The following is an 18,208-nucleotide window of genomic DNA, read 5'->3' as shown; positions in this document are numbered from 1 at the left end:
GTGTGGTATATTCAAATGCTTGCTACAGAGAATGTAGTAGGCTTGTGTATAACAAATAGGTAGATGTCAGAAATATGACGCTGAGTTACAATTTCTTCAGAATAATGTGGATATCATGCCACCATTATAGATTTTCAAACTCATACAAGAACAATTCTATGGGTTCGATAGTCTGTAAGCAAAAGTTTAAAGGCCTATGGGATGACTCAGTTTAATGGTAGTGGTTGATTCCTGGAGCTGGAAATATTCAAAGGACCCTTCAATGGCATCTGTAATTATTTAATCCTTTTTTAAAAAGATAAAAAGGCTCAGACTAAATATGGCAAAACATTAAGTGTTTTATTTGGGGTATGGAGAAATGGGGTCTTTGTATTTTTATTTCTGTCTGCAAGTATCTCTCTCTCTCTTTGTCTCCCTTTCTATATAGGGATAGATAAATGCATACAGATATGTAGATATACATAAACACATATCTTTTTATTTTATGAAATATATGGAGTATTTATTTCTCAAAATAAAAGTGAGATTTAGGTAGTAAAATTAGAGAGGGAAGAGTTAGTATCACAAGCGGAGTCCAGACCAAATCAATTATTAGACACATTGTTACAGAGATGTGTCTAAAATAGTTCTAGCTTGGAATTTATAGTTCCTAGTGCAAAAAACGATGCTGATTATTATTTGTAAGCACATGGAAAGACTGCTTCTGCATGACATGTCTACTTTTGATGTCATTTTCACCTCCACATCCCTTACACAGTAGAAAATCATGTGTACACTTTTGGCTGTAATCAGAGTGAAATGATATGAACTTCTAGAGGTGAGGAGAGAACCCAGGAAAAGCAATAAAGCAATGCCTGGAACCATGACATAGTCACTGTAGAAGAAAGCCTTTGTCCTCAACTCTCAATTGAAGCATTAGGGTGGTGGCAGCCAATGGAGGGGCCTTCAGTTTAGGGGTACCCATACAGCCACTCCTAACTTGGTTGCTCACAACCCTAGAAAGGCTCAGGTTGGTTAGAACCTACTTGTATGATACGAAATGAGCCCTGTCAAGTCTGCCCATGACTCTGGACAATTCTGAAACATCCTGGATCAGTGAGCAGTTCTTCTGTTACCAAGTACATTCAGAAAGGCCCTTTTAACATCTTTGTTCCGGAGGCTGTAGATGATGGGGTTGAGGAAGGCAGAGACAACATTGTAGAACAGGGCTAGCTTCTTGTCCCGCTCTGGGTCATACCAGGAGCCGGGCCTCATGTACATGATCATGGCTGGTCCATAGAACATGATGACCACAGTGATGTGGGAAGCACATGTGGAGAAAGACTTGAGCCTCCCCTGGGATGAGTGGATTCTTAAGATGGAGGCAAAGATTCGGATATAGGAGGCCAGGATGAGGGAGAATGGAACCAAGAGCAGGATGAAACCCAAGATGAAGTCCAAATGGTCATTGAAGGACGTGTCTGCACAGGCCAATTTCAGGACAGCAGGGACCTCACAGAAGAAGTGGTTTATCTTCTGGGGGCCACAGTAAGGCAGATGCATGGTGAAGATGGTATAGATCAGGGCCCCAGCTATGCTAATGAAGCAACAGCCTATGACCATCTTGATACAAATGGGACGGCTCATGAGTAGGGGATAGTGAAGGGGGAAGCAAATGGCTACATACCTGTCATAGGCCATAATGGCATAGAGGACACACTCAGCAATGCCGAGGACCAAGAAGATAAACATCTGGGCTACACAAGCTCCCCAGGAGATGGTTTTCTTTGGACACACCATATTAACCAACATCTGGGGCATAGTGGTAGTGACATAACTCACGTCCACCAAGGAGAGGATACTCAGAAAGAAGTACATGGGTGTGTGGAGGTGTGATTCCAGGTAGATCAGGGTGATGATAAGTCCATTACCCAGAAGAGTGACGAGGTAGAGGAGAAGGAAGAAGGAGAACAGGGCTATTCTGACCTGTGATTCACTGGAGAATCCCAGAAGGATGAACTCAGACACAGAGCTGTGGTTCTTCTTGCCAAGGCTGTGCATGGTGGTCTGCCTATTAAGGAGACAAGGACTTCCCTGTTCTGCCTTTAGCCTTGGGGGAGGGAGGACAGAGTTGACAGAAGCTGAGTCACACACACAGAGCGCCTTGCACAGTAGCTCAAAGTAATTTCATCAAACCTGTTGAGTGAGGTGCAGCAGGAAAGGAAGAGAGGGCATCTGTGGCACTAGGAAATAAGTCAGGAGATCTGGATTCATTCCTGTAATAGAACATAGGATGCCTGATGGCCCACAGGTCCTTCTCTGGAAATCACCCTTACCCACAGAGGGCAAGGGATTCGGTACCTATGTTTATAGTGGCAGGCCTAGCCAACCTCTGGCCACTGCTGACTTGTACCAAAGGTGTACACCTGTCCCAGTCTGGAGGACAATTCTCTGGTGGGATTTCAAAATTACAACATTGTCGATGTCTATGCCAGTGGGCTGTGGGTGCCTGAGGTACCAATAAACTGGAGCCAGTGATGATGACATAGCCATAGGACAGCTGGCACAATAGAGAGGAAAAGTGGCAGCCTTGCAGAAATGATAGAGCAGACATGCAGGGCAGCAAAGAAGAGACCTCACAGCCCAAGCCACTGAGAGTGTGACTCTGGCTCCTGACTTGTACCCCCAGATCCCCCTTTATATCCTGTGCTTAGATACCTGGAAGATTTTCTGTTGAATTCTTATAGTTACTACCCCATGACCACATTTTAAATTCCACTCTTTCTGAATGTCCCGTGGTTGTCACTTACCCAGCTGTGTGACCTTGGGCAAGTCCCTTCACTTCCATTGGCCTCAGTCATCCCACCTGTTAGATATGAAGAATCTAGGTACAGAGTAATGGGAAGGAGCATATGAGATTCTGTATGTCAAGACATTTGACAAAGTATAAAATGCTAGACAAATAAAGGGATTAGTACAAGTGGAATGAATCTGGAAATGAGAAGAGTAAAGGGCTGATCCTTACTATGTCCCTGATTTGCTGTGTGATCTTGGGTAACTCCATATCCTTCTGTGAACTTCACAGTCCCATTTTTAAGTGAGGCTGTCAGACTTGCCCACTCCAAAGAAAACTGTGATCTCTGTTATTCTTTGATCCAGGAATAGCAGACTGAAGACCTGTGATCACCTGTGAACCTGTGCCATGAACATCAAGGGAAAAGCTGAGCTGGGCAGTCCGCTGACCAGGACTGCGTCAGCAAGATTCCTTCTGGGAGTTGGAGATGTGAGACCAGAGGAGAATACATAGACTGTAGACTTGGTGTCAACACACCTGAATCTTGTAGCCTCTTAACCTGATCCTAAGTCACTTAGTCTCTCAGAGTCCCACATCCTTCATGTGTCATACCTCCTCCTTAGCGGAGATCATGCGAAATATATCTGATCTAATGACAGGGCTCACTTTGGGGCATTTAGATAATGGGCAGCTGAGTGGAAGGAGGGGTAGAGGGAAGAGAGAGGAGCTATCCTGGCATTCCCAAGCATCTGAGGCTCCAGAGGACAGGGTTGAAAACACGATTGTAGGGACTCATTGCCGCGGGGTGCTGGGGGAATCTTGAAGATGGAAACATTGTTTGAGGCTGTCTGGGCAAAAGAAAATGGTTCATATTTTTGTGTAGAGCTTTAGGGAACACCAGTAATTGGATGAAAAAGAAAGAGGTCCTAGATCAGAGATGTTTGTGAAGCAAAGAGGAGAACTAGGGAAGCTCAGAGTCTTACACATTGAGGGGAAATTTTTGAAGAGATTAAGACTGGTCAGCAGTGCCAGTGGCCAACCCCAAAGCCCGGAGGATGAGGGCTGCAAAGAAGGAGGAGATCAAATCTTTCTTTCACAATGTCCACACCCCAGACTGGGCTTTTTCAGGGGCTTCTTGGTGATCTTCTTCCCGGTCCACCCACCCGCCACTGGTACTGTCATCTATCCTGCCTGTTCTCGTGCCTCATTAGACTGGAATTTAAGGAGTCTCCCATCTGTCTCCAAACATTTCCAGGTCTGTGATTCACCAGTACCTCACGGAGACTTCAGAGCCATGAGTTAACAGCATGGGCCCCAAAGGATCCTAGTCTGGGCAGTTGAGATGCCCTCCTATCTGAGCCACAGATCTTTCAAGCTAGCCAGCTTTCTTAGTATCAGCCACATGTACCATGGTGATCTACACTGTCTTTCTATTGAGCTGTTTATCTGTGGGAATGCCTTCTGTAACTCTTTCTGCTTCTCCACATTCCATTGACTTCCAAGGCTCAGCTTCGGATTTCCTTCTCCTTACTCAACCAGTCTAGCCCTATCCATTTTGTGTACTGTCCTCCCAGCCAGGATGTAGGCAAAGGTTATGTCTCTTTTAGGTCTCTCTACACTATCTAGCAGGGACTGGCAGGCTGCTTTGGGCACCTGCTCCAGGACTGGGTCTCTGATTGCATAGTCTGCCAGGCTCTAATCACTGCGTGACTGTGTCTCAAAGCACCAATGAAGAAACAATTAGATCAAGCACTTGGGCTAGGAAAATGCCATATTCAAAACTGCTCTCCTTTCTCCACTTGCCAACAATTCGCTGTTCCTTTCCAACCTTTGCTCTTTGGGTGCACAAAAGGAAAGAGGATGCCTTATCAAGGGTCCCAGCACCCATTCTGGGCATGGGCCTGGTAGGGTGCTCCTGAGACGGACCTGTGCAAGTCTAGGAAGTGCACTAGAGATCCTGCTCCTATTCAGTGAGGCAGGTCCTCCCTTATCTCCTTCCCCAGTGCTGGGGTAGAGAAGACCGGGCTCCTTTGTCATTCTTGGAGGTGCTCAGGGAAGGAACCCCCCAGTCCCTCCCTCAGTTCCATGTACAAATGATCAGTACCTTGTTCTGCTTGAGTAGTCTCCTTCCCTCCCGTGGTACCAACAGCCTGCTTTCTCTTAGTCTCATACAATATAGAAGGATTCAGCCCTTCACCTTAGCATGGTGGCTTACAGGGGAGACAGTGTCCCTATTAAGTGCAGGGAAGGGCTTCCAGCCAGCAGACCTGGAGGTCCCCTTCATACTACAGTGGGTTTAGAGAGTGTATTTCTGATCCCTGAAAAGCCCTGAGGATTCTTTGCCCACACTCGTAAATGCAACACAGAGCCACTGGGCTGGATGAGAGCCCAGGCCAGGGAGTTTAATGCCACAAGACACTTCACGCTTGGCCCCTAGAGCTAGTGAGCTGGGCATCCTTCTTAAATTTCCACTAGGGACTGAAACTTCTTCCCACTGAGATTCAAGAGGAGGGAGGAGTCCTACAGCTGAGCTACCATGTTTCTGTGTGACATAGTGATTGTACTAGTAAGATGAGCTTTGTTTCCTTCAGAAGCACACATAAGTATCTCTATGTTCCCAGCATCTTACCCATGATTGTGTGCCTAAGGCTTGGATACGGACAGCGTAAATGTTGCTAATACTAGTGTCCTTATATCCTTATAACTGCCATTATCCAAGGCCACAGACCTCATTACGGCGTAAATGCTACAAAACCTATTGCATTAGCAATAACTGCCTAGTACTGTGCACTTACTTTGATCATACGGTACACTGGGCACAACACACAATACAATTCACCCTTGCAACAAAGGTCAGCAAGCCATTTGGTAGTCAGGAGTTTAAGAGAATTAGTGGCTTGTTCATACCTCCTAGCAGATAAATATATTGTCTGAATTTGAACCTAGATCTGCCAGATTGGAGATCATTCTCCCGCAGCATCTCTATGGCCAAGGTGCAATGCTGGTTTATAGGTTGTGTACAGTCAGGCTGTAGATGTAGGTGCCAGATGGTCAAAGGTCAGCACAGATGTTCTGTCTTTCTCGGGTCAACTTGGAAGACACTCTCCCCTACTACGTGCTCTCTTGGGTCCTTCTGGAATTCCAGGAGAGAAAGTCAGAAGACTGGCTTGGCCTCATTAACAGGACAAGGCTCACTGGAAAGGAGACTGCCCCATGGGTGGGAGGCACCAAACAACTATGAGTGATGGTGTAGTCCAGCGAGGTAGAATTAAAATTCTGAGGAGTGTGGCAATGAAGGTGAAGTTCAGGGCAAGATGAAGTCTAGTTTGGGTACTGGGGGATTTGAGAACAAACGGGAGTACTTTTTTAACCTTGCTAGAAGTCAGTGATGAAGAATCCAGCTCAAGTGATACTTAGAGTTCAAAGGGTATTTGTCTACAGAACACTGGATGGGAACTGAGAGGGCAGAATTGGTTGAGACCTGGGAACTGGAAGGGGTTCTGAAAAGAGCAAATCATCCTCAAGGACAGGTTCTCAAGGTCAAGAACAAAGAACTCTTGGTAACATATTTAGAGGGCAAAGTTGGACAAGCCAGCAGTGAGAAAAACTGGATGTTATTCTAGAGACATAGCACATCCAGACAACATAGATTTTTAGGGCTGACAAGTCTCAGTTACAGTGCTTGGCTCCAACTGTGGGGAGACAAGACAGGCAAGGATGGGATTGGGTAGGGTGATCTCATACACTGTTTTTTGTGGAACAGTTCTGGCTTATTCCTGCTGTAAATCAATTAACTCCTGTCACTGTTTTAAGCTCTCCTTTTTACTCTCAAAATGTGTCTGAATTTGGACTTGATATGGTCTATGTTAGCGGTCATGAGCCTTCTGGTTGCCTGACATGGGGCAGCCCCACCCAGGGCACAGGGAACAGGTGATGCACAATAGAGTCCTAGATTTTGATATATTTTCTCTCATAACTGTTTATCTCTACATCATTCTCTGCCCCAGGCTTAGGTTCTAAAGTTCCAGAAGACACAAAGCCAGTGTTTGTTGGGCAAGACAGGGAAGAAAATGCCAGACAGATTGGTGGTCGAATGTTGTCCCTACCCTTCTTGCCACGTGACATTGGGAAAATCACTTCCCCTCTCTGGGCCTCATTTTCATCATATTTAGAACAGAAAGCAATGCTGTGAGGACTAAGGAGGTACGTGTAAGGTGCTGAGCACAAGTGCTGGTCCATAGAAGGGACTTAGTTGTGGCAGATCCCATACTAACAGCAATAAGTGAGCAGTATTAAGGGTCAAGCTACTTTTTCCCTAGCTGGCAGCCGGACACCCTATAGCCAGGGCAGGAGCCTGGATGCCCGCCTGCAGAGTGGAACCCCCACCCAGGTCACACTTCTCAAGCAAGAGGGGACTGTGCTTGTGGAGTGGTCATTTCCTTCCTCCCAAAAAGAGGATGAAACTTTCGAATCTGGCATCTTTGGGACAGGAAGCAGAGATTTAACATCCCAGAGGGGCTGGTGCATCCATAAATGACTGAGCAGATAAGGGAGCTCATCTACTGAGCCGGGCTGTGTGGTGCCAACTGTTTAGTCCTTGTCATTCAGTCCTGAACGTGGTTCAAATCCCAGTCTGTCCCTACTTGTTACTCAGGCAAGTTATTTCATCTTTCCAAGCCTCAGTTCCTTAAACTATAAAATTTGGAGAAAAGTGTGAATTTCACATTTTTGTTCTAGGACTAAGCGAAATGGAATATTTAAGCATCTGACACTAGAATTATGGTATGTGTTTGAGGGATGGAAGAAGTTGTGGTCATTGTAATGGTCATGGTCATAATCATCACCATTCCTCTGAGGCCAACAGCTGGTAAGCTGCACCCAGACCTGTGCCCTTCTGGTGCCCCTTCCTTCCGGAACACTTCCCTGCCTCTCTATTAGTCTCTCTCTCTCCTTTTTAAATTAAGTTGAATTAGCAATATGTACATTATGTAGTACATAATATAGTACATTTTTGATGTATTGTTCAATGATTCATTAGTTGCGTATAACACCCAGTGCTCATCAGATCACACGCCCTTCTTTTTTTAAGTTATTATTTTTATTAACATATAATGTATAATTTGTCCCATCACATGCCCTTCTTAATGCTCATCACCCGGTTACCCCTTTGCCCCATCCCTCCCCTCCCTTCTGCAACCTTTGTTTCCCAGAATCCAGAATCCCATGGTTTTTCTCCCTCTCTGATTTCTTCCCATTCAGGTTTCCTGCCTTCTCCTATGATCCTCTGCCCTATTCCCTATATTCCACATATTTGTGGAACCATATGATAATTCTTTTTCCCTGCTTGACTTATTTCTCTTAGGTTAATACCCTTTAATGTCGATGCAAATGGTAGGTATACATCCCTTCTGATGGCTGAGTAATATACTGTACATCCATCTTCTTTATCCACTTATCTGTTGGAGGATATCTTGGCTCCTTCCGCAGTTTGGCTATTGTGGACATTGCTGCTATGAACACTGGAGTGCATGCGCCCTTCTTTGCACTACATTTGTATCTTTGGGACAAATACCCAGTAGTGCAATTGCTGGGTTGTAGGGTAGCTCTATTTTTAACATCTTGAGGAACTTCCATTCTGTTTTCCAGAGTGGTTGCACCAGCTTGCATTCCAACCAACAGTGTAGGAGGGTTCCCCTTTCTCCACATCCTTGCCAACATTTATTGTTACATGTCTTGTTAATTTTTGCCATTCTAACTGGTGTAAGGTGGTATCTCATTGTGGTTTTGATTTGTATTTCTCTGATGGCTAGTGATGTTGAGCATTTTTTCATGTGTCTATTGCCCCAAAACCAAGCAAAGACCCCATCAAAAAGGAGAATTACAGACCAATATCCCTGAACATGGATGCCAAAATGCTCAACAAGATCCTAGCTAATAGGATCCAATAGGATTATTCACCAGACTAAGTGGGTTTTGTGCCTGGGATGCAAGGGTAGTTCAACATTTGCAAATCAATCAATGTGCTAGAGCACATCAATAAAAGAAAAGAGAGAACTACATGATCCTCTCAATGGATGCAGAAACAGCAACTGACAAAATACAATATCCATTCCTGATTAAAACTCCTTAAAGTATAGGAATAGAGTGAACATTCCTCAATATAATAAAAACCATCTATGAAAAGCCCACAGCAAATATCATTGTCAGTGGAGGAAAGCTGAGGAAAAAGCTGAGGAAAGCTGTATTCCTTTAAGGTCAGGAACACAACAGGGATGCCCACTCTCACCACTATTGTTCAACACAGTGCTAGAAGTCCTAGCCTCAGCAATCAGACAACAAAAAGAAATAAAATGCATCCAAATTGGCAAAGAAGAAGTCAAACTCTCCCTGTTCACAGATAACATGATACTTTATGTGGAAAACCCAAAAGACCCCACCCCCAAAGCACTAGAACTCATACAGCAATCCATCAACGCAACAGGACACAAAATCAATGCCCAGAAATCAGCTGCTTTTCTATATGCTAACAATGTAACTATAGAAAGAAATTAAGAAATCGATTCCAATCACAGTAGCAACAAAATCCGTAAGACACCTAAAAATAAACCTAACCAAAGAGGTAAACTGTTTATATGCTAGAAACTACAGAACAGGGGTGCCTGGGTGGTTCAGTGGATTAAGCCTCTGCGTTTGGCTCAGGTCATGATCCCAGGGTCCTGGGATCGAGCCCCGCATCAGGCTCTCTGCTCAGCATGGAGCCTGCTTCCCCCTCTCTCTGCCTGTTTTTCTGCCAACTTGTGATCTCTGCCTGTCAAATAAATAAATAAAATCTTAAAAAAAAAAAAAAGAAACTATAGAACAGTTATGAAATAAATTGAGGAAGACACGAAAAGATGGAAAAACATTCCACGTTGATGGATTGGAAGAATAAACATTGTTAAAACGTCTATCCTGCCCAGAGCAATTTACACTTTCAATGCCATCCCTATTAAAACACCATCGGCATTTTTAAAGAGTTGGAACAAATGATCCTAAAACTTGTATGGAACTAAGTCTGGAGTTTTCTTTGTGAAAAGGTTTTAATGCCACATTCAAAATTTAAAATAGATATGTGGTTATCAGCTCTCTTATTTTTGTCAAATGAGCTCTGGTTCATTAATGTCTTTCAATAAATTTGTCTATTTCATATAAGATATCTGATTTATTGGAATAAAGTTTTTCATAATATCTATGAAATCTCTTTAGTATCTGTGGAATCCATACGGATGTTACTTTTCTTATTCCTGGCATTGGAAATCTGTGTTTTATCTTGTTCTTCCTGATCAGTCTGGCTAGACTATTATCAATATTATTCATCTTCTCAAAAAAAAACCCTAATCACTATGAAATTTTTTAGCTTTTATCATCATGCTGTCAAAATGTACTAATCTTTGTAATCCCACCCAGTGCTTTTTTCATCTAATACAGTTTTCATCTCTAGAAGTTAGATTTCTATCTTTCAATTTCTCCCTTAATATGCTCAGTCTTTCCTGTCGCTTCTTAAACATAGGAAATTTAGATATAATTTTTTGATGTCTGTGCCTACTTATTCCATCATCTGTGTTGTTTCTCAGTTGGTTTTAACTGGGTGATGTTTCTCATGATGGGTCGTATCTTCTCAGTTCATTGCATTCCTGGTAACTTTTCACTGGATACCAGGCATTTTTGAATCTTACTTTACTGAGTGTCACAAATTTTTTGAATTCGTGGTAAATATTCTTAAGCTGTTTTTTTTTAGAATGTAGTTATATTACTTGTAAATAGTTTGACTCTCTTATATTTGGCTTTTAAGTTTTGTTGGGCAAGATGAGAGCAGAATTTAGTCTAGCTAGTGAGAACAGGACACATCCCTGACCCTGGACAAGCTCCGAGAATGGTTCCATCTAACCCTTCCGCTTGTCTTCCCCCTTCCCCAACTTGTGTGCTTTCTTCACACAATCCACTCCTCAGTGCTCATCTGAGACTTGCACAGGACCCTCTGCAGGCCTCCAGAACTCTCTTTTCTCCAGTACTCCATTCTACGAACTCCAGCAAACTTGGCCCTTGTCTTACCCAGTTTGGGCAGCTATAACTGAGTACCATAGACTGGGTGATTTAAACAACAAACATTTAGTTTTCATAGTTCTGGAGGCTGAAAGTTCAAGATCAGGGTGCCAGCATGGTCAGGTTCTTGGTAAAAGCTCTCTTGCTGAGGTATAGTTGGCTGTCTTCTCTTTGTGTCCTCATGTGGTGGAGGGAAACACTGTTGTCTCTTCCTCTTTTATGAGGGCATTAATCTCATCATGAGAGCTCCAACCTCATCACCTAGTTAATTCCCAAAGACCACCACCTCCAAATACCATCCCATTAGGGATTAGGATTTCAACACACGAGCCTTGAGGGGACCCAAATATTCAGTCCATGGCAGCCACCCACACTCTCAATTCTGTGTCTTCCACCCAGGGAAACCACTAGCCTCCTCTGAGTCCTCACTTCCTGTGGCAGCCTGGGGCACTTTGTGAACAGTAACCTGGGACAACTGCAGGGCTCAACTCATCAGTTTCTCATCTCTCACAAATCCCTGTATTTTGTTGCTTGATGTCCAGTGTCTTGGAAAACATTATTCCATGCAATCTGTCTAGGTTTTTGGTTATTACAGGTGGGGCAGTAATTCTGGTCTCTTTTACTTCATCCTGATTGGGAACAAAAGTATGGAACCGGTGTCTTTCTATTTTATAACTCTAATTCAACCCAATAGATTTCTTGTGCCAGGAAATCAATACATTGCAGTAATATCCAATGTGGTATCATGTGTAATAGAAAAAAATGGGTTTAAAACTACATATCCAACAATAGGTGAATAAATGCTTGACATTAATGGTTATAAAGAATAGGTAAGTAGATGGTGACAGGTTTATTAAATAATGGTAAATGTTTTAAAAGGCAGGTACTTAATCCATTAGGATTTGCATACAAAACTCAGAAAACCCACCGAACAGTGGTTTAGATATACAAGAATCAATTTTATTTTCTTCATCTAAAAAGAAGTTTCGAGGTAGGAAGCTACTTAATATTTTGCAGCTGGATAACATTAGTGAGACAACCCCTGTGACTCTCTCAGCCTCTTCCTCATGGTCTCAAGGTGACTTGCCCAATTGTGGACATAACATTTGTATTCATGGGGTTTGGGGGGAAGGGGATGTATCTGTCATTCTATCCTTTTTGTTAGGAAAAGAAGGGTTTTTTTTTCCACAAAATCCCCTCAGGTGAGTTTCCCTCATGCCTCACTGGACAGGACTACATCTTGTGACTGTCCTCGCTGAGAAGGATTCTGGGAAAGGAAGAAACAACACTGTCATTTGGGCTTTGACTGCCTCAAACAAATGTTGTCAGCAAGAACATAGTTGTATCAGCAAAGAAGGGAGAAATGGACAGTTAGCCAAGCAGTATCTGTCACAATAAAGTTGTATGTAAAGTGTGCTATTAATGAAATGAGGGAGAAAAAGCTACTATCATCCAGGCATAGAAAATATTAGAGAGAAACATCTGGAAGCCATCAGTGAAATGTTCTCTAGTACAGAAAGAACTGAAGAGTAATTATTTCTTTTTTCTACCTTTCTCTGTTTATGACTTTTCTCTGATGAACGTGAGTTACTTTTGTAACTCAGAAAACAGGGATGACTCCATCAGGGACTGTTCTGGATATAAAGGAATTCGCAGTGGAACAGCCTCTTGACTGAGAACAGGATTCTCTGTCTCTCACTCAGCTTCTAGCACCTTGTAGCAGGCATGGAGGCCTCAGAAACAAGTTTGGACTTGAAGAAAGGCTGGTTTGCAAATTAGGAGAATCAGAAAAGCTGGGGGCAGACCCCATCCCCAGACTAGAGACTTGGGTGCTCCTGGCTTGTCATCCTCCCCCACCCCCAAGCAGAGTGTGTTGTTAGAGGCACTTTACAATCTGGGAGACTTACATTGGGATCTTGGCTGCTTCCAATAGCTGCTTGACCTTGAATAAGTCATTTCACCTCTCTGAACTTCAGTATCTTCATTGATAGAGTGGAAATAAATTGATTCTTGGAGGATTGCACGAAATGGTACCTGTGAAGTGCTGGGCACATAGAGGTACTTAAATGCTGACCCTTTCCCCATTTCCTTCCTTATCCTCAGGATACTGTGTATCTGGAAGAAGTCCCCGAAGAGCCTCCCACCCTCAAAAATGCTGCTCTTAGGTGTAGAGTGCATAAGCCAACCACCTTCCACCCCACCTGTGACTCTGTCCTTCCTCCCACCCCAAGCTGCCCCACGGTTCCCTGCCTCTGGTCTGCCTTGTGTCTGATCATGACATTGGGTTCAGCATTGGTTAGGAGCACAGCCTCTGTGGTCAGACAAACCTACGTGCAGAATCCCAGCTCTGTATAGGCTCCTTAATACTTTGAGTTTCCATTTCTGTATTTCTAAAGTAGTGATGATAATGCTGTGCAAATATCAAGTGTCTGGCCCATAATGGCTACACACACATGCACACACACACGCACACACGATCCAATATCTACCCTATGACCCTGCAATTGCACTACTGGGTATTTACCCCAAAGATACAGATGTAGTGAAAAGAAGGGCCATCCGTACCCCAATATTCATAGCAGCAACAGTCATAGTCGCCAAACTGTGGAAAGAGCCAAGATGCCCTTCAACATACGAGTGGATAAAGAAGATACGGTCCATATATACAATGGAATCTTATTCAGCCATCAGAGAGGATAAACACCCAACTTTTGTATTAACATGGATGGGACTGGAAGAAATTATGCTGAGTGAAATAAGCCAAGCAGAGACAGTCAATTATCATATGGTTTCACTTACTTGTGGAGCGTAAGGAATAACATGGAGGACATTAGCAGAAGGAAAGGAAAAGTGAATTGGGGAAAATTGGAGGGGGAGATGAACCATGAGAGACTGTGGATTCTGAGAATCAAACTGAGGGTTTTAGAGGGGTGGGAGTGCGCAGATGGGGGAGCCTGGTGGTGGGTATTAGGAGGGCATGTATTGCATTGAACACTGGGTATGGTGGTTAAACAATGAATCTTGGAATACTGAAAAAATAAAATAAAATAAAAATTTAAAACCCAATAGCCAGTATTATTTTGATCTAGGGAACACAGGTGCATTTTACAGAGAGGAAGCTGAGGCTCTGGGAAGCTGTGTGGCTTGACTAGGCCACAGGGTCCACATCTGCCTGACTATGAATCCCTGGGTCTTCATCAGAGCACTGGTTGCTTCCCCAGAGGCTGTTCACTGGAGCCCTTAGGTGCTGAGCTGAAGGGTGGGGCCCTCCCTGGGCTGCCAGTGTGAGGGCTCTGGTGGGGTGCTGCCTGGCATCAGAGATGCTGGGCAAAGCAGGATTCCAGCTTGGGGAAAATGGGCTGATCAGAGCAGGAGGGCTTATCAAGGGCAAGGAAGGCAGCCCACACAGCCTCACAGACCCTCCTAAGGAAAGGTGGGGCAGGTAAGGGCTGCTAGTGTATTGTAATGCAGACTGGGGACTCTGGAAGAGGGGGGTGTGATTAGAAGCAGCAGGGTGGAGGGGCAAAGAAGTATTTTATAGAACACAATGTTGATGTCAGAAGTACTTGTTTTCCATTCAGTACAAGAAAGGATTTTGTGAAGGGCAGTCAAGGCTACCTAAGCTACCCTGAGAGAGACTGAGCCTCCTGTCCCTGGGAATATGTGAACGAGAGTTGGAGCATCCTTTGCCAGGGAGGCTGTAGAGAAAATGCATGTCCTGACCGGGATTAGATTCTCCAAGATCGCCTCCAGTCCCAAGGTTTGGTGAATCACCTGCCACCTGACACAAGATCTTAGTAGGACTGGGATTGCCCTCCTTGGCTGGGAGGGGGGGACCAGGGTTGGGAGTGTTATGGGCAGGGTCTTACTCTGAAGCCAGCATCTGCCTGCAGTGCTCGGAGAGGCTGTATGTTTCCGGCATCCACGCTCGGTGTGCTCCGGCAAGGGGGTGAGTGAAGGTGGAAGCCTCCCCCCCCGCCCCCCCGCCCAGCCCAGCAGCCAGGTTCTGACTTCACTTTCCATCCCTTTCCAGTTTAGTCATACTTTCACTTGCCTTCATAGTCCTCTGTCCTCTTATCTGTCCATCTGTGTACACTGATCCTTCCTGGTCTGCTTCTGGGTCTCTGGTCCATGCCCTAGTCCATCCTTGCTGCCCTTAGTTGGGAAGCTGCCACTTCAGACCCCTCCTTACACCTGCTCTGTATTTGGTCTCCCAGCATTCTCTGGATCTCACCAGGCTCCCGTGGCTCATTCCACCAATCCCCTGGTGCAGATGACCTCGGGCCCATCAGAGAACACCCTGGTTGCCCTTGTGCACAAACAGTGCTCTCTTGGAGGCTTCCAGGGGCTGCCGGATGCTGCGGCAGAGGACGTGTGGGAAGGGCCAGCTCCGGGCCAGCGCCTGCCTAGCCTCTGACCTCCCATCAGGGTGCCCGGTTCCCCTCTTGGACCTTGCTGGGAGGACAGAGTCCATGGAAAGGAGAGTGGAGGGGACCCATGGGCTCATGCAGGGCCAGCATATGTCTGTGTTGCTGTGTGCAGAGCCGGCAGCAGCAGCCTTAGGAGCATGGCTGGCGTTGTTGCCTCCCGCATCTGCCTGGCCTGAAGGGCTGCCTCCCCACAGCTTCACTCCCTCTGCTTTTTGGCCACGATTCCTGCTCTTCCTCTTCTCTTTCATTTCAGCGTCTACCCTGGAGGAGGCAGAAAACAAGAGAGCAAGTGAGAGAGTAGGGGATGAGGAGAAAACAGGAGGACCTATTTCCAGGTGGGTCAGTCCAACTCCATTCCTACCAGAGAAGCTCCGAGAGGCAGCATCACCTGGTGGTTATGAGCCCAGGCTCTGGAGTCAGCTACAGCTGTCACCCCGGGGCAAGTTGTGTCTCCGCTCTCCTCACCTGCAGCGTGGACTCAGCAATAACACCCGCTCGTAGGGTGGCTATGCGCAGGGTTATTGCTCAGCTTGCGCTCCTGCTGGTACAGCTTTTCCTGTTTCCTATGGCAGGTGTGTATTCTGATCAGAGGGTGCCCATATTTACTATCAAATCCTTCAGCTATCGCCCCAATTACAGTGCATGTAAAGCATGTGTTACAGCATCTGGTCCATAGAGAGTTGCTAAAAGAACAAGAATAATATTTTATTAAAGTGTTAAATAGTAATAATCACTACCTTAATTATTAAATTATTATAGTCTTTAAAATAGTGTTTTTGCTTTATTATTTTATTTAGTGGCTAGGACAGGAGTTGAGAGAAATGAAAGAGATTTGTAACCTGAGTGCCAACTCTCTCATTCTTTTTCCCTCAACCTAACCTACTTGCGTCCTGACTGTTCCCCAAGGCACTCATGATTTCCAGACACAGATACTTTTCTCCAGATCTCTGATAAACTCAAAGGGAAAGTGTAGGACAGAGACAATGTCTGGAATCTCTTCCTTTGCTCTCTCCCTCTTTTTTTTTTCTGGTTCCCAGGGTCTCTCAGTCTGTTTATCATTCAGCCAAGCAGTTACTAGGTCTTACTATGCACTGGGCTCGGTATGAAGTAATGAAGGTACAGTGGGAAACCATTAAATTGCACACAGTTAAAGAGCTGCTAGCAGGCTTTGTCTGACCTCAGGATCCCAGTTTGCTTGGGCTTATCTTGAGCTAGCACCGAGGCTGAGGAGCTGAGCAGCTGGTAGCCAGGGGTTCTGGGTCCTAATCTGAACTCTGGGACAAGCTCCCACTGTGACCTGGGATCTGTCTCTTTCCTATGTGTCCTCTCTGCACACAGCATCTTGGGTCACAGGGAGGCTTTCTGTTTCATCCCTTGCAGTGGCCAAAGATCCCACCAACCTGCCTTGGAACCTGGTGACCAAAACTGAATCTGACTTTAAGGAGTGATGCCAGGGTATGGGTCTAACTCTCTTAGACTTTTCCCTGTAGACGAGGGATCTGCTGAAGGATGAAAGGAAGGAATGGCCCCGTCAGAGTTCTGTTTTAGAAAGAGCACTCTGGAGGCTAGTGCAAAGAATGGTCTGGGTAAAGACCCAGCTGCAGGATGGAAATGAAACCAGAGGGAGAGGGGCCAAGTGTTTAGTTTAGACTCTGTCTAGTGGCAGTAGGATTGGAGAGGGACAGGTGGGTGTGAAAGGCATTTTGAAAGTGGCAGCAATAGGAAGTTGGGGTTGGATAGCATGTGGGGAGCTGGGAAAGGAGCTGAGGAGATTTTCTCATTTCTGATTGATATGACATTGTTCACCTCAGAGATACCATCAATTAATCTGTGTGTGTGTGTGCGCGCGCATGTACACATCTATACCCATATATCATATATAGTTAAATTAAAAGCCCAACACAAAATTCTTTGCCCTCACATCTGTCTTTCCCCCAAGAATCAAAAACAGAAAACATTTCAGTAAATTGAGGACTCATTAGTTGAGTTCTGGTTAGCTATGGTTTTGCTACACATAGAAAACCTTATTGTTACTACAGAATGAATGAGACTCCATTTCTCCTATATTCTCCATCTCTGAGCCTCAGTTTCTCATCTATGAGATAGGAACAATGACCCCTATCCTATACATCTCACAGAGTCATCATGCTGCTCAAAGAGAATGAATGTCAAGGTATATTGTAAGCTATACCTCAAAAGCCAAATTCTATATTTTTGGCCCAAATAGAGTCACAGAAGCCAGTTCATCATGGTAGATAATAATGCCTCCCTTTGTTCTCCCTCACATGGGGCTTCTGGTTATAATCCTGAGAGTCAGGCAATTTTTACCCCAGGGGAAAAAAAAAATGTTTTCCCCTCAGGAGAGTCGGGGAAGGATGACAGGGAGCCAGGGGTTCAGGGAGCCTGAGTTTCTGACCCAAGATCCTGGTTATGGAACATCACCCTTGGGCATACATTGCTGGTTTATGGAGAGCTTGTTCCACTTGCTCTCAGCCTCCCTGCACGGATAAACCATGTTAAGCACTCTTTAACATAAGACCATGAAAGAGTCAGTCCATCCATCAGTTGTGTGTAAAAAATTAAAAGCAGAAATGTCAGCACATTTTCCCACTCTTGGCCCCAAGGTGGAGTATTCTAACCTTGGGTCCGTGGGAAACTTCCTCTCAGGAAGAGGGTCGCTTGTAAGGTAAATATTTTTATTCCTATCTTACAGATGAAGAAATTGAGGCTTGGGAAGTAAGCTAGCAGCCCAAGTAAAACCAGAGCTAGGATCGAAGCAGAACCCACTGTCTCTAAACCCCACGCTCTTTCCCCCGGGGGAGAGAATGTGACTTAAAAAAGACCCTTCAGTGAAAGGTAGGGATTTAATAAAAAATAGTTATTTTCCAGCTATCTGACTATTGGATAATGTCTTTGAAGGTTC

The 18,208-nt window shown here is 44.8% G+C and overlaps 1 protein-coding gene across 1 annotated transcript; it reads right to left on the bottom strand.

The window, feature by feature from the left end:
* Positions 1 to 1,092: 1,092 nt before the first annotated feature.
* On the bottom strand, positions 1,093 to 2,040 carry LOC309843213 (olfactory receptor 2A12-like; the record flags this gene model as incomplete). The annotated part of the gene is made up of 1 exon (XM_082688557.1): positions 1,093 to 2,040. One exon carries the CDS (start codon positions 2,038 to 2,040, stop codon positions 1,093 to 1,095), a length of 948 nt encoding a protein of 315 aa, XP_082544683.1.
* Between the last annotated feature and the right edge of the window lie 16,168 nt (positions 2,041 to 18,208).

This window comes from Mustela nivalis (genome assembly GCF_964662115.1).
Source record: "Mustela nivalis genome assembly, chromosome: 10".
Classification (NCBI taxonomy): Eukaryota; Metazoa; Chordata; class Mammalia; order Carnivora; family Mustelidae; genus Mustela; species Mustela nivalis.
The sequence above is the reverse complement of the archived record's forward strand: the minus strand, read 5'-3'. Positions and strand labels throughout refer to the sequence as shown.